This window comes from Bombina bombina, chromosome 6, assembly GCF_027579735.1.
Source record: "Bombina bombina isolate aBomBom1 chromosome 6, aBomBom1.pri, whole genome shotgun sequence".
In the NCBI taxonomy this organism is placed as follows: domain Eukaryota; kingdom Metazoa; phylum Chordata; class Amphibia; order Anura; family Bombinatoridae; genus Bombina; species Bombina bombina.
Genome location: NC_069504.1, coordinates 178301874 through 178319897, shown reverse-complemented (window position 1 = coordinate 178319897; position 18024 = coordinate 178301874). Strand labels below are relative to the sequence as shown.

The 18024-nt window shown below is 36.3% G+C and overlaps 1 protein-coding gene across 1 annotated transcript in view; it reads right to left on the bottom strand.

Moving 5' to 3' along the window:
* CTTNBP2 (cortactin binding protein 2) overlaps positions 1 to 18024 on the bottom strand; it is a 404880-nt gene that overhangs the window by 336200 nt on the left and 50656 nt on the right. Inside the window, 1 exon segment of the mRNA XM_053716684.1 lies at positions 12083 to 12190. Within this exon segment, the coding sequence (XP_053572659.1) occupies positions 12083 to 12190 (108 nt within the window).

Here is an 18024-nt window from a genome sequence, read left to right as displayed (position 1 = left end):
AGCCGACGAGGTTGTCTTATTTCTATATTTAATTTCTCTTTTCCAGCTTCCTTTTATTCATTTGTTCTGTTTTGAAGGTGTTTTTGGGATAACTGTAGCCTTCGCAGTGGAACTCGATCTACGTGCCAAGAACTGAACTGTAAGAGATAGATGCTGCTCTATTGATTCTAATGGTGAGTGGTTTTGTTGTAACTCTGTGACAAGGGACAGGTACGAATCTTTTTCAATTCCACAATTTTGCAATGCTGCCTCAAGTTTTTTTCTGCAAAATATTACTTTCACAAGCAGATTTAATTGAATCTAGACAGTTCATCTGAGCACTGCAGGCCCGAGGAGGACACCTCCAGCGTGAGAATCAGGAATGGCTAATCTCCAATTAATTTTTATTTGTTCTCTTGCTATCTTTATTTGAAAAAGCAGAAACGTGAGGTTAGGAGCCGGACCATTCTTGCACAGATACTGATATAGTAAAATCCAGTATAAAACTGTTTAAAAACTTACTTAGAAGCTCTCAGTTTAGCTCTGTTGAAATGGCAGTTGGAAAGCCCACTGCAAGTGGGAAATAAGACACTCCCCTCTCCCCCTTCCTCTGCATATGAAAAGATCCTTTACACAAACAGGAGCAAGCTGGAGTAGGTATACATCAGTATTCTCCTAAAACTTTGGGGCTTGGTTAGGAGTCTGAAAATCAGAGCAATGTTATTTAAAAATAAATAACTATACATTTAAAAAAAAAAACTTTATGGGCTTTATAAATAGATCATCTCCAAAACATTTATGCAAAGAAAAAACGAGTGTATAATGTCCCTTTATTTATGTCACTTTTGCATTAGAATGTCCCTTCAAAGGAATAAGATCAGATAGGAGCTATAGTGATTGAGCACTTTTTTTTTTGACTAACCAGACCTTGTAGAATGCAATTTGCAACTATTAAACAATTACAGAATATAAACAGATATGGACAAGCAGGCAATAAGCAAATACATTTTAGTGGGCCAGCTGGTTGTAAAATAAACTGTGCATGTCCCTTTAATTGTATTCAGTAAGCACTGCAACATCATTTTATTTGCTGCTAATTACAGGAATACAACAGCAAATTCCCTTGAAATGTCTAATAAAATTCTTCATGGCTTCAAATAACCACCAGGTTATATTTTTTTCTTCACTGACTGCTCCACACTATGCATCATTCTGGCTTCTACTTAATGATATATTGATCTTATATCAGAGAAATCACTCTTGACAGAACAAAATGAATGCTGTTCCCATCACCTTTACAATTATTTGTCATTTTCTCCTAAGTTATCTAAATTGAGAGAAAAAGATTATGCTACAAAAAAAAAAAAAAAAAATGAATAAAATACCAGTTACCTGCTGATACTTATTAAAGAAAGAAACAGAACCATGAATTTGTACAAATGCTTAAATACGATAAAAATAAAATGCTAACGCTGCATCTACAATTTTAGTTACTGATAACAGATAAAGAGGCAAGACTTAGACGTCTGAATACAGACATACAGACATTATGCAATCAAGGGCGCCTTAAACACATGTTTTCATTTAAAAGGGGCATAAAAGTCCAATAAGTACATACTGTAATGTATAAAGAGTATGTTATTATTGCACAGCCGTATCCTGCAAAAGGGTTAAAGGGACATGATTTAGAAAGAGAATGCGATTTTAAACAAATTTCCAATTTACTTCTATTATCTAATTTGCTTCATTCTCTTGATATATTTTGTTGAAAAGCATATATAAATAGGCTCAGTGGCTGCTGATTAGTGGCTGCACATAGATAATTCCTGTGATTGGCTCACCAATGTTCCTCACTATTTCTTCAACAAAGGATATCTAAAGAATGAAGCAAATTAGATAATAGAAGTAAATTGGATTGTTGTTTAAAATTGTATTCTCTATCTGTATCATGAAAGAAAATGTTGGGGTTTCATGTCCCTTTAAATAGACAGTTAAAGTCCGTTTGGGAGTAGCAATGTACTTCTCCAGATTTGAACATGGCTGATGATTGGAGATAATGTTCATATGCCTCTTGTCATAGGCTCACTGTCTGAGTTCAGTTCCAGTCTTGCAATGCTGGTGCTTTTCTGTTCTGGAGTTGTGTGCTTAACCCCTTTGCTGGAGTTAAACACAGAGTTATATGTAAACAATAGTCCAATAAACAATGATCTAAGGGACAGTAAACACCTGAAGATTTTTATAAAAATATTTTAGATATGCATAATAAAAAAACTTTGCAATATACTTTCATCATTTATTTTCCCCCCATTTCATGTAATTTAGCTCTGGAAATTGAGCAATTTCTAATTCGCAGAACATGCAATGCCCCCTGCTGACTTCTTAAGGCAAACTATCTTATATAACAACTGAAAAACAAAGCATCTTGCACTAGCATTATGACAATGACTAGCCTTGTTGTCTGTAGACTAAAGCCCAGATTGGCTCCTCCAAATAAGACAAATGATTGGTGGAGTTTGGCTATTGAAAATAATCTCAGTAAAAAGGCTGTTAATTTGTTTTAAAAACGTTAAGACTTGGCTGATATGTTATCCTAATGCAACACAACAGAAATGTCTTGTAATTAATTACAATGTGCTTAGTGTCCTTTAAAGTATTTGTCAGTGCATTTTTATATCCCTTTAACAACTCCAAATATGTCCTTTAATAGAAAAAAAATACAGGAAATATTTAGTTGGAGGCAGTAGGAGGGTATCATTTCCCAACACTGTATAAATGATTAATGTTGCAATACAATCCACTGTCTATGTATAGTATACAATATTTATCAGCCTTCTCTCAGGAAGAAAAGGAACTGAAATATTAAAGGAATATGGTAATGCAAAAATCAAATGCTCTAATTTGTTATGCAAAACAAATGTTTTATAAGTATAGAAAACTGCAACTGTGTTAACTAAATTTACATTGTTTTGCAGTGTAGAAATACTTGGGGGGAAAAACCTTCTTGAGTACTTTATCTCCTTGTAAATTGGAGTACATACATCAGCTGATACACATTTCAAGCAGTCACTGTGCAGCATGTTGGAGGGTCAGAATTCTGAATTCTTTGGAATGCCCTCTAGTCTCACTGGGGACAGTGGGGAATCAACGACATTCTTATTTATATTATAGGAACAGCAAGGAAAATAACTGTATTGCAAAGATTTTAACCCCTTAAGGACAAGACCATTTTTCAATTGTCTTACCCTTAAGGACCAGGGCTATTTTCATATTATATACAGTTTTTCTCGCCATTAAATGGACTTTCTAAAGATACCATTATTTTCATCATATCTTATAATTTACTATAATTTTTTTTTTTATAAAATATGATGAAATAATTGAAAAACACACACTTTTTCTAACTTTGACCCCCAAAATCTGTTACACATCTACATACAACCACCAAAAAACACCCATGCTAAATAGTTTCTAAATTTTGTCTTGAGTTTAGAAATACCCACATGTTCTTTGCTTTTTTTGCAAGTTATAGGGCAATAAATACAAATAGCACTTTGCTTTTTCCAAACCATTTTTTCAATATTAGCGATAGTTACATTGGAACACTGATATCTGTCAGGAATCCCTGAATATTCCTTGACATGTATATATATTTTTTTAGTAGACAACCCAAAGTATTGATCTAGGCTCATTTTGGTATATTTCATGCCACCATTTCACAGCCAAATGCGATCAAATAAAAAAAATTGTTCACTTTTTTACAAACTTTAGATTTCTCACTGAAATTATTTACAAACAGCTTGTGCAATTATGGCACAAATGGTTGTAAATGCTTCTCTGGGATCCCTTTTTTCAGAAATAGCAGACATACAGTATATGGCTCTGGAGTTACTTTTTGGTAATTAGAAAGCCGCTAAATGCCGCTGTGCACCACACGTGTATTATGCCCAGCAGTGAAGGGGTTAATTAGGGAGCTTGTAGGGTTAATTTTATCTTTAGTGTAGTGTAGTAGACAACCCAAAGTATTGATCTAGGCCCATTTTGGTATATTTCATGCCACCATTTCACCGCCAAATGCGATCAAATAAAAAAAAAATGCTCACTTTTTTCAACTTTAGGTTTCACGCTGAAATTACTTGCAAGCAGCTTGTGCAATTATGGCACAAATGGTTGTAAATGCTTCTCTGGGATCCCCTTTGTTCATAAATAGCAAACATATATGGCTTTAGCATTGCTTTTTGGTAATTAGAAGACTGCTAAATGCCGCTGCGCACCACACTTGTATTATGCCCAACAGTGAAGGGCTTAATTAGGTAGCTTGTAAGGTTAATTTTAGCTTTAGTGTAGAGATCAGCCTCCCACCTGACACATCCCACCCCCTGATCCCTCCCTGACCCCTCTCAAACAGCTCTCTTACCTCCCCCACCCAATTTATAAGATCTTTAATCCTTAAAAAATATTTTAAAACAAAGGAAATAGTAACAAATAATTCAGAAATGGACATACTAAATGGAACTTTTTAGTTGTTTAAACCTGATACTATAGATTTATTTTTAAGTCTGCAGTAAAGTTTATAGCAGATCTATATTTTTATTTTATACATAATGAGTATACATTACTTTGTACATAGATTCGTCTAAAGGGAGGAGTTTGGTGTAAAGACAAGTGGGAGTGTGTTAACACCTGGGCATTTAAGCCACAGGTGTAAGGTTGATTGTATGGTCTATGATTACGGCATACTTGTTTTGCCAAAACGCGTAAGACAGAGCGGTTTTACACACTATGATTAAACAACTAAAAATCTATGCGCTGGTGGTAGATAATACTTCACATAAAAATCAGATACCCCAAGTCATCTGAATAAATAGTTTTAGTAGCAGTTATGATTGTCTTATATGTGTGCGCCTGTGTGCAAACACTGGCTTAATATCTACCAAATGACAATGGTCTTAGTAGTATTTGTATTTCTATGTCTATGTTTATATAAAGAAATGTATAGAAAAAAACGTTTTTTAGTTTTTAAAGAATTTTCATAGAATAATATCTTAAAATTATTAAGTTCTAATTCAAAAATAAAAAACAGAATTTATGCTTACCTGATAAATTACTTTCTCCAACGGTGTGTCCGGTCCACGGCGTCATCCTTACTTGTGGGAATATCTCTTCCCCAACAGGAAATGGCAAAGAGTCCCAGCGAAGCTGGCCATATAGTCCCTCCTAGGCTCCGCCCACCCCAGTCATTCGACCGACGGACAGGAGGAAAAAATGGGAGAAACCATAGGGTGCCGTGGTGACTGTAGTTAGAGAAAATAATTCATCAGACCTGATTAAAAAACCAGGGCGGGCCGTGGACCGGACACACCATTGGAGAAAGTAATTGATCAGGTAAGCATAAATTCTGTTTTCTCCAACATTGGTGTGTCCGGTCCACGGCGTCATCCTTAATTGTGGGAACCAATACCAAAGCTTTAGGACACAGATGAAGGGAGGGAGCAAATCAGGTTACCTAAACGGAAGGCACCACGGCTTGCAAAACCTTTCTCCCAAAAATAGCCTCCGAAGAAGCAAAAGTATCAAATTTGTAAAATTTGGCAAAAGTGTGCAGTGAAGACCAAGTCGCTGCCTTACATATCTGATCAACAGAAGCCTCGTTCTTGAAGGCCCATGTGGAAGCTACAGCCCTAGTGGAGTGAGCTGTGATTCTTTCAGGAGGCTGCCGTCCGGCAGTCTCATAAGCCAATCGGATGATGCTTTTAAGCCAAAAGGAAAGAGAGGTAGAAGTTGCTTTTTGACCTCTCCTTTTACCAGAATAGACGACAAACAGAGAAGAAGTTTGTCTGAACTCTTTTGTAGCTTCTAAGTAGAATTTTAGAGCATGGACTACATCTAAATTGTGTAGCAAACGTTTCTTCTTTGAAACTGGATTCGGACACAAAGAAGGTACAACTATCTCCTGATTAATATTTTTGTTGGAAACAACCTTTGGTAGAAAACCAGGCTTAGTACGCAAAACAACCTTATCTGAATGGAACACCAGATAGGGCGGAGTACACTGTAGAGCAGATAACTCAGAAACTCTTCTAGCAGAAGAAATAGCAACCAAAAACAAAACTTTCCAAGATAACAACTTAGTATCTATGGAATGTAAAGGTTCAAACGGAACCCCTTGAAGAACTGAAAGAACTAGATTTAAACTCCAGGGAGGAGTCAAAGGTCTGTAAACAGGCTTGATCCTAACCAAAGCCTGAACAAATGCTTGAACATCTGGCACAACTGCCAGTCGTTTGTGTAGTAAGACAGATAAAGCAGAAATCTGTCCCTTTAGAGAACTCGCAGATAATCCTTTATCCAAACCTTCTTGTAGAAAGGAAAGAATCTTAGGAATTTTTATCCTATTCCATGGGAATCCCTTGGATTCACACCAGCAGATATATCTTTTCCATATTTTATGGTAAATCTTTCTAGTTACCGGTTTTCTGGCTTGAACCAGAGTATCTATCACAGAATCTGAAAACCCACGCTTTGATAGAATCAAGCGTTCAATCTCCAAGCCGTTAGCTGGAGGGAGACCAGATTTGGATGTTCGAATGGACCCTGAACAAGAAGGTCCTGTCTCAAAGGTAGCTACCATGGTGGAACCGATGACATATTCACCAGGTCTGCATACCAAGTCCTGCGTGGCCACGCAGGAGCTATCAAGATCACCGAGACCCTCTCCTGTTTGATCCTGGCTACCAGCCTGGGAATGAGAGGAAACGGTGGAAACACATAAGCTAGGTTGAAGGTCCAAGGCGCTACTAGTGCATCCACTAGAGTCGCCTTGGGATCCCTGGATCTGGACCCGTAGCAAGGAACCTTGAAGTTCTGACGAGACGCCATCAGATCCATATCTGGAATGCCCCATAGTTGCGTCAACTGGGCAAAGATCTCCGGGTGGAGTTCCCACTCCCCCGGATGGAATGTCTGACGACTCAAATAATCCGCTTCCCAGTTTTCCACACCTGGAATGTGGATTGCAGATAGGTGGCAGGAGTGATTCTCCGCCCATTGTATTATTTTGGTCACTTCTTTCATCGCCAGGGAACTCCTTGTTCCCCCCTGATGATTGATATACGCAACAGTCGTCATGTTGTCTGATTGGAATCTTATGAATCTGGCCTTTGCTAGCTGAGGCCAAGCCCTGAGAGCATTGAATATCGCTCTTAGTTCCAGAATGTTTATCGGGAGAAGAGACTCTTCCCGAGACCATAGTCCCTGAGCTTTCAGGGATTCCCAGACCGTGCCCCAGCCCACTAGACTGGCGTCGGTCGTGACGATGACCCACTCTGGTCTGCGGAAGCTCATTCCCTGGGACAGGTGATCCTGGGTTAGCCACCAACGGAGTGAGTCTCTGGTCTTCTGATCTACTTGAAAATAAAGCAATCGATTTTGCCCATAAAAGTGTCTACCAGTTTTATAGCCCATATTAAGCCCTTTATTCTGCTTGAGACTAAGAAAATGGCTTACCGGTCCCCATGAGGGGAAAAGACAGCCTTCCAGCATTACACAGTCTTGTTAGAAATATGGCTAGTCATACCTTAAGCAGAAAAGTCTGCTAACTGTTTCCCCCAACTGAAGTTACTTCATCTCAACAGTCCTATGTGGAAACAGCAAAGGATTTTAGTTACTGTCTGCTAAAATCATCTTCCTCTCACAAACAGAATTCTTCATCTTTTTCTGTTTCAGAGTAAATAGTACATACCAGCACTATTTTAAAATAACAAACTCTTGATAGTAGAATAAAAAACTACAACTAAACACCACATACTCTTAACCATCTCCATGGAGATGTTGCCTGTGCAACGGCAAAGAGAATGACTGGGGTGGGCGGAGCCTAGGAGGGACTATATGGCCAGCTTTGCTGGGACTCTTTGCCATTTCCTGAGATATTCCCACAAGTAAGGATGACGCCGTGGACTGGACACACCAATGTTGGAGAAATAAAAAATAATAATAAAAAAATATACAAAGATTATTGGTTACAAATAATATTCTTTTATTAGAATCAATATAAAACAGTCAGTCGAAATTGCTTAATCTTAAAGTGGTTATGTGAGAAAGTTGGTACCAACCAATTATATTGAGGTGTAGCTAAAATTAGTATATGATATATGTGTGTAAAATTAGCAAGTCCAGTTTATACCTTGGTAGGTATTTAAAAATACTTTTTGTAAAAGATTTGGCTTTTCGCTCATAAAATGCACCAAAGGTAGAAAATAATGTATAATTGGTAGAAATACAGTTGTTAGAGATCGTTGTTGAAGACAACTATTGACACCTGGTTCAACAATAGGTGTTTATTTTCAGCCTTTTTGAAATAAGCCTTTTTGTGATATGACCAAAAGATTTAGGCTAGGTGTTTGAGCCGTTTTCTGTATGTCACAGTAATTATATCACAATAGTTATTGAACACTTAGCTTGTCTTTTGCGATATTATTAATCAACAGACTTTGAATAAGGTACCTTATTTGCAGTTCCAAGTCATATAAGAAGGTTTTACACACTATCCTATGTGTTAATCTTTCAGTTTTGAAAAAATAATAAAGATAAATATTTGTTTACCTTGGATCAAAGCCTAAATCTACCCTATTTCTTTAATCAATCTTAATTGTTGCAAACCTGGAGGAGTTAGCATTACAGGATCCAGAGCCACAGTGAATGGCAGTGCAGGAGGGGTGCAAAGCGTCCTTTTACAAGTCTCAGGAGTAGTCCTTTTACACAGGCTAAAGCAAAGCAAGAAAAGCAGAGTTTGTAACAGCTACACAATGGAGCAGCGTCCGCTAGATGTGGAAGTGGATTACAGAGGAAATTATTTTTACGTACCGCCAAGTAAGTCCTATCTTGTTCCCTAAAGGGATCCCGCTAGGAGCTAAATAAAGCCGAGTGAGCGAGGAAATAGAAGGCGACTGCAACAAGCAAAAGTTTTTCCTTTACTGTTTATCCACTGAAACCCCGAGGTTTTTTTTGAACGATATAAGGATATGACTGTTATATATTAAGGGATTTCTTTTCCTTTATATTGGCTGTTTAATATTGAATGTTTAACCTGCCTCAGAGAATCGAGGCCTGAGTATAAATGGATAGAACATAAAGTTCATGCTATTACACCCCCCCCCCCCATGCTTACACAGGATTAAGAAATTAATAGAGCACTGCACATCTTTGTTGTATAACTCTAATAATTTACTTCTATTATCTTTTTTCATTCTTTTTGTATCTTTTGTTGAAAAGCAGGGATGTACGCACAGGAGCCAGCCCATTTCTGGAACACTGTATGGCAGCAGTTTTGTAAGAATGTTATCCATTTGCTAGAGCACTAATAAGAAGTACCCCTAACAGGCCACATTTTAATTATAGCTGAACTAAAGCACAGGTGAAATAATCAGCTGATGGTTGAGAGCAGGTTAGTAACCATGGTAACTGATCAGCTGATAATTTGACCTGTGCTCAAGTTGCAATATAATGAAAACCTGGCCTGTTGAGGTACTCTATGACCTCTGTTGAGAAACACTGATCTATCTGAATCATGAAATAAATTGTATAGGTTTCATATCTCTTTAAACTTTGCATGTGCACTTTTTTTAGTGCCTGTATTGCAATATACTAAGAGACTGGAAGCAATTCATTAAACTTAATGCTTCACTTACAAGTCTGCTTAATGATTTATTGGGCAGTGTAAATAATGATTTAGAATATTGCTGTTGATGGAAGATCCATTAAGCCTAGGCAAACATCAATTCAAACTTACACTTTTTTAATGTATTCCTATTTTTAACTGTAACATTGCTTGTTAGTGGGGATATTAATGCTTTATCCGTTTAATGGGTCAATTACTAATAATAATAACTGATTTAAAATGTCATCCACCCACTCTGTCACCAAGTCTAATCACATTTTATTTTTACCATCAAAAGAGGGACATTTAATCTAACCTGCAGTAACTTCATTTTCTTGGCTCATACCAATGGCAGCATTTGCCAAAGAGAATCCATTTTTTTTTTTTAAATTTGGTGAACTGCCAGCCATGGTCAGCCAATAAATGTTATTTAAGAACATTATTACTATCTTGTTGGCTTTGTTTAATTTAAAAAAAAACCTGCTATTAATTCTACATAATACAAATATTTAAGGTATACAAATAGGAATGCTTTAAAGAAAGAAGCACTGAGGAAAAATACTGTTCACTGGACTTGTGGCCTTTAAAGAGACAGTAATACTTTGCGGTTGTAATATTAAATGTCAAAATGTTTTATGTCTCCTTAAAGCTTGGTAGTAAAAAAAAAACAGGTCTGATAAAGGGCAGTATTGCTGTATATTAAAAAGAGGTCTTTTGTCTCCAAGTTTAGTTTACAAAAAATGCATTACAGCTCTTCAAAACATTTTTAAAAAAAAAGCTTTTTCTATCCTAATTTTATAATAGCATTCTCAGAATGGCCTCACCAAACTCAAAACATATGCAGATTCTGATTGGTGCAGAGCTTGCAATGTGCAAACTCACCAATCAGAGTTTTTGTATGCTACAGGGTCATTGTAATGGGCTAATAAGGCGTGTGATTATATACACTACTGTCCATTTTCTCTACTTGTGAAATATATACCTATAATGAGTTGCATTGTGACACTGCAGCATAGATTCAGGAATAAAGTAATTCTATGCAGTTTGGTCACTTATGCAATTTTGAATATTCATTAATTATATGCATTAAAAATACCTCTCTAACTTGATGAGGTCAGTGTAAGGGAAGTACTAAAATGCATCCTTTTTTTTTTTTAATTAACTTACTCACCACCAAAAACAAATAAATCACCATTCTTTACAGGCCATCCAGAAACCATGGTATATATCTTATGTATTAATAGTTATAGAAAAAACTCACACAACTTGAAAAGATTATTTTGCATGCAGACTATTTAAAAAGAACATTGCAAAAAATGGTATCGGGTAAATGTGTGTGTTAATCTAGTGGTAGCTGCCAATCACTAGCAGTTTCCTTCCACAGAACCATATAAAAAGCTTTTTATTATTGCAAACTAATGTAATTTAAAGGAACAGTTAACACACTTAAAGATCTTGTTTGTTGCAATTTTTTTTAATAGCCAAACTGCACCTATCATTTGCCTTGTTACCGGAGCAGACACAACTAACCACATTAATTATGTTATTCATTGTTTTTCAGTTCCTTATCTGATAATCTCAGCTGAAGCCAGTTAGGGCTCGATTTATCAAGCCCTTCTCCCATCTACGACTGCAGGTTCTCACAAGAGAACCTGCAATTCGTATTTATCAAGCAGCGGCCATTAGACTGCTACTTTCTACACTCTTCTCCACCTCTTATGTGGAGAATTTCAATCTCCCCGGTCTCATGTGACCAGGGAGATTGTCAGCTCCTGCCTATGCGTGATTGGCTGTGCGCGGGCAGGGGCGGCATTGCAAGCGAGCGCAAAATAGAGCTCGCATGCAATGTTAAATTCCACCAGCAGAATTCTGTCCACCAGAGGTGAGCTGCAGCAGACAGGAGCGCATATGTATGCCCCAGCCTGCCGTAGCTTGATAAATCGAGCCCTTAGTGACAAATATGCAGCAGAGTTAGTTTTGTGAAGCCTGACTTGCTCATCCATTTGTCACAATTGAAAAACCTTTAACTTTCAGACTTAAATTATAGGAAAGGGGGTATATTGTAAAGTTGTTTTACTACACTTAACCTTTTCACGCCGTTGTATTCCGTCACAACGACACTGGGCTTTAAAGCCGTTATGACCGAATACAACATCATAGCTAACGGCTGTCCTGAAGCCCACTGCGCTTGCAGGATTTGATCACGGTCTGGAGGGCGTTCCTAGCGTCATAGGGACGCCCCCCAGACCCGATCCCATAATTGAAATCTCGCAATTGTTTGCACATATTTTTATCTAAGTGTTTACTATTAGCAATGGGTATAGTTTTCAAAACACTTGTGCAACATTGCAAATAGATACAGTATAAGATCTAATATATATGTTAAATATTGCAAGCAATTAGAAATATGTTACAGTATTAAAACTAAAACGGTATAAAAATAAAACTTACCCTTAAGGCTTCTATCACAAGGTCTCTTGCTTCCAATTCTCCTTCCAATATACTTAAAAGAAAACGCAGTTCCGGCTTACTCAGATTTTCCACATTAAAGTCTTTTTTCTATTAAAAAATAAAAAAACAAAGAATATGATGCCAGCATTAACCTGATGAACACATTAGAAATACATTTTGATAACTGTATACATAATATTTAAAAAAAGTCAAAAATTAATTAAATACAGATTAAATATTGCAGGGTGTTCAGAACATTATCTTCAAATACTACCCATTTGAAGAGGAGATTAAAGGGACATTAAAGGGACAGTGAACTGTAAAAATGTCTTCACTTTAATTTGTTCCCATTACAAAGAAACTATTACAAATAGCTTATTTACCCTTATTTCGGCTTTTGAAATAGCTACTTTTGCCTATGGTAGCCCCACCTATATTGAACATTTTAAGAATTAGCCATAGAAAAGCATTGTAAACACTGCCAGTAGAAGTTACACTTCCAATTGGGGTAGGAGAGATAAGTAATACAATTATAATTTTAAATTGTATTGGACTTTGGTATACAGACAAAGATAAGGAAGCATGTGTGAATAGGAAGAAATAAAACAATGAGACCTGATTTCCCTTCATGATAATTTAAATGGGCTAGGGTGGCAAAGAACAAAACTGGTTATTTCAAATACAAAAATAAACACAAAAAAGAACTTTTTTTATATTTTTTTATACTCTGCTGCTGGTATAACAATTCACTGGAAACTTTAAGGGGAAACCAATGTTACAGTACACTGTCTCAGTAATGAGAAAGAAAAAGGACCTGGAGTTAAAGGAAGTTATTTAAGTCTCCCTATTCTCTAATGCTCTCTCGTCCATAAGATTATGTCTTGTTAGTACTGTGAGGTCCTTCAAAGAACTTTATTAGGGAAACATTTAAAGGGACATTAAACCCACAGTTTTTCTTCTATTATCTAATTTGTTTTATTCTCTTGATATTCTTTGCTGAAAAGCATATCTAGATATGCTCAGTAGCTGCTGATTGGTTGCTGCACATAGAAGCCTCGTGTGATTGGCTCACCCATGTGCATTGCTTTTTCTTCAACTAAGGATATCTAAAAAATGAAGCAAAATAAATAATAGAAGTAAATTGTAATGTTGATTACATTTGTATTCTCTATCTGAATCATGAAAAAAAGATTTTGGGTTTAGTGGCCCTTTAACTTGAGAGCTGTTTATCTCGCTATGCAGGGTTCTGGATATGAAGGAAAGACAAATACATTACAATATAATGCAGAAAAAAAGAAGTTTACGTGATTTCTGTCCATGCCAGAGACTTTTTGATCATCAGGCTCAAAAACATATAGGGCTTGATTACAAGTGGAACGCAAATTTATTGTGCGTCCGTAAACAGGCAAAATTGCCTATTTATGGGCGCTTGATAAAGTGGCTGGTTATTGATACTTCGATCTCGCGGTAGCAATTAGCACTCAGAAAATTAACCTCTGGTTAATTTTCAAAAATGCCCCAATTGCCCCACCCCCACCCCCCAAAGAATGTTTTACTTTTTTTATTTTAAAAAACATGTAGCTTTTTTCTCTTTTTTTAATAATATTTTTAATAAAAATAACTGCACAAAGCAGTTTTTAGCAGTTAAAAGTGGCAGATGTACAGTATGCGTTTCAATTTTCTTCCCCTTTGCTGCGCGACTTACCCCCTTCTCTGCATTAGGTTCTCATGCCATGTCTCACGGCAAGAAAACGAGGCTCCCATTGGAACCTATGGAAGCGCAATCTTGTGAGCCCATTGCACCTAATTTGTAATATTGCGTGCGCTGGTATTACAAAGTGTAGCGTAAATAAATTGTGAAGGGATATTTTGTAATCTGGCCCATAATAAGGTTTTACAGAAGACTGGGCCTAAGGCAGCATAAAACCTAAATATGTCTTCAATAAACTGGTATAGCATAGAACAGTTACTGCCGATCTTTCTGTACTTAGTCTTTAATGATTTAGATAAATCATGCAGTTTTAAGACACTTTCAAATGAATTTCTATTGTCAAATTTAGTTTGTTTTCTTGGTATCCTTTGTTAAATATTTGTAAATATTGTCAGCAGCAGCAATGCACTAATGTGAGCTGGCAGGTGATGTCATATACGCATTCATTCAGTTATAAGATATGCGTGTGCACCCAACTAAGGGCTAAATTACAAGTGGCGCTCAATTTAGAGATTCCACTCAAGCAGTAAATTCACTAAAAGTAAGCTTTTTACGCGCGTATTACAAGTTGAATGTAAAAAGCTTTTGCAAGAGTGATAAATCGTAGTACGCAAATAGCCAAGCTTCAAATGTATTCCCCCATATATAGCCTATTTAGGCTATATATATTTCTACCAAACAAGATAGTTTCATAAATCTTCAAACTTTTTTATTCGAGCGTCTATGTGTTTTTAAATTGCACACACACACACAGTGATTTTATTAACCTTTGTCGTAATAAAAGTTATGTTTTAATTTTAATTAGGCCCTTTTGGTCCAACTCTTGAGTCTGTAACCTCACTAACCTGGGGTATTAGAAGTGCTAAACAAGTGCACGTTTTCTAGTCCTGATCCCTCTAGTGATCAAGACTTTATTTGCAATTTGTCCCTGTGCACCAGCACTCTAGCTCTTAAGGTATATATAACTATTAAACCAGATTGAGCACCCCTTCGCCAATAATACTGTAGTGCTAGTGCCACTTTCTTTTTCTTTAACTATGTTCTATTTATTCCTAAATACACACACATATATATATATATATAATGTGTTGTTGTTTTTTAAATATATTTCTATACATATATATGTTACGGGTAAAGTAAGATATCCGGTTAATCCTAGGATTACCCGGGTAAAATGGACATTACCCAAGCGGCTGTGGGTAAAGCCTGATGTACTGTAATTCCCCCAAATACACTATTTTTTTTGCCTCCGTCTGAGTGGGTTCAACGAAGGCGCCCTGCCGATCCTCTGGCATCCACCCCAAGTGAACCTCGGGGAATGAGGGGATTTATGATCTTACATCGGGCTTTACCCACAGCCGCTTGGGAAATGTCCGTTTTACCCGGTTAATCCTAGTAATCGGATTACCCAATATCTAACTTTACCCATAACATATATATATATATATACACACACATATATACACACCTATATATATCATTATATATATGTAAATATTAGACATGTGCATGGCGAAAAAATTTGGTTCGGTTTGGATCGATTCAGATTTTTTCAAATTTCGGTTCGGAGCGATTCGAATTCGGAAAAATTTGAATCAATTCGGTTCGGATTTGTTTCGGATTCATTCGGATTAGAATAAATTCGGTTTGGATTTGTTTCGGATTCGGTTGGATTCGGTTCGGAAATTCGGAATTTCGATAAGTGTTATGTGGGATATTAGACTAGTATTATCATATTATGTACTAAATTCGGCTGAATTCGGTTCGGTTCAATTCGGAATTTCGGTAAGTGTTAGGTGAGATTAGACTTATACTGTACAATACTAGTGTAATCCATGGCCATCCGAATTTACTTCGGATTTATTCGGTAAATTCGGCAGTATTTTAATTCGGAAATTCGGTTCGATCCGAATTGCCAAATTTTCTGAATTTACGAATCGATCCGAAACTAATCGCACATATCTAGTATATATACACATTTATACAAATATATGTACAGGTGGCCCTCGGTCTACGACGGTTCAATTTGTGCAGTTTCAGAATAACGCCCCCCCTTTTTTTTTCTTACTTTTTTAGAAATAAATTGAATGTATACAATTTTACAAAATAAGATTATATTCAAAATAAACAATATAAGTGATTTTACAATGCAAGATATTGTCACATGTAAATAATTTAAAGGGACACTGAACCCAATTTTTTTCTTTCATGATTCAGATAGAGCATGCGATTTTTTTTTTTTTTTATTATATTTATTTAATAATTGAACACCAATAAACAAAAGTAATATTTTACAATGCTTCCAAATCAATGTATAATAACCATTACACTGACAATATAAATTCATCTTTCAACCATTATTGGTATATAACTTTACAAAAAGAATATTCTTAAATTCATTTGCATGGTGTCCTTTTTCTTTTTTTTCCCAACATAATGGGACCGCACAAGACGAAACAACACAGCACACAACAAAACAACACAAAACAAAACAAAACAACACAAAGCAAAACAAAACGAAACAACCCAAAACAAAACAAAACAAGAAAGAAAAAAAAGAAGAAAAAAAAATAAAAAAAAAATAATTGGTCCCCCCCAATATCCCCCCAATATGGGCTAAACTCCAATTTAACCACTGTTTTGCTGTCTACTATCAATCCAGGAAGATGGAAATATACCTAATAAGACTAGTTCCGCAAAGCTGACAAAGGAAAGAAAAGGGAAGAGAATTTGTTTTTGTATAGAAGAGGGGTAGGACTTAATGAACGGGGACCATGTTGATAGAAAAGATCTGACTCTCCTTTCTGACGCATCCTGCATTTGATAAGATTCGAAAACTATCTGTTCCTGTATGACCTTTACAACCTCATTAAATCTCGGAGTTCTACTAGATATCCAGTGTTTTAATATAAGATGCCTGACTGCCAATATTGTGGTATTAACAATATGAATCCAGAGGTGGTCCCCTATATTTGATACTGACTTCAAAAATACAACATCCTGCAATTTTAAAGAGAGAGAATTTTTAAGATGAAAGCCCAACCAGTTAGTAATTTTTGACCATAATTGATTGACTTTTGGACAGAACCAAAACATATGCAATAGGTCGGCACTTATATGTGCACATTTGGGACAGTTACCTGATCTAGTGGGATAGAATTTGGCAATTCTCTGAGGGGACAAGTAGTAATTATTGATAAGCTTAACATGTGATTCCCTCCAGCCCACAGAGACCTTGCTTTTTTTTAACATGGAAAAACTCTTTTCAATACTCTCAGAATCTGTGTCCATACCTCGCCGTACCCAGAAGTCACATAGATTAGCTACGAGGACTTGACTTTGTTTTGACAACATGATATCATAGATCAATGAGATTGAGGTAGCTTGTCTAGCAAACTTCTGAATGATAATTTTGACCTCAGACCAAATGACAGATATAGGAAAGACCCAACCTTGCTCAGAAATAAAATGACGGATCTGAAAGAACGCAAACAGATTAGTTTTCGGCAAATCAAACATTTGAAAAAACGATTCCACACCTATAATTTGGTAATCATCATTAAAAAGCTGCTTCACTAAATTTAAACCCTTTTCATTCCATTTCTTAAACACTCCCTGGGAAATCCCCGGTATAAATTGCGGGTTGCCAATAATGGGCAGATAATCTGAATAAGCCGGATCTATACCTAGCATAGTACAAAATTTGTGCCAGGCCTGCACTATATTCTTGAATGAGATTAGGGAGAGCACATTCAATGGTAACTGTCGCAACTTACAATGAAGAATAGCTTTTAGAGCAAAAGGGTGTATAAGAAACTACTCTTCCTCAATTGAAGTAATCGTATTTGAATCCGCAATCCAGTCAAAAGCAAATTTGACCATTGTTGCAATATTATATAACTTAATGTCTGGCAAGGACATTCCCCCCCGGGAAGACTTCTGCCTTAATTTCATAAGAGCAATACGCGGTTTCTTACCCTTCCATAAGAATTTAGAAATATAACCATTTAATTTGTTAATATCCTTGTTTGGTATAAAAACTGGTAAATTTTGTAACGGATACAATAGACGGGGAAAAATGATAGTTTTGATTAAGTTGATCCTTGCTGTAATGGCTAACGGAAAAGAGGCCCAAAGTTGTAGGTCTTGTTTGATCTTCTGAAAGATTGAAATATAATTTGCCGCATACCACTGTTTAGGATTCTTATGTAATACTAACCCTAGGTATTTG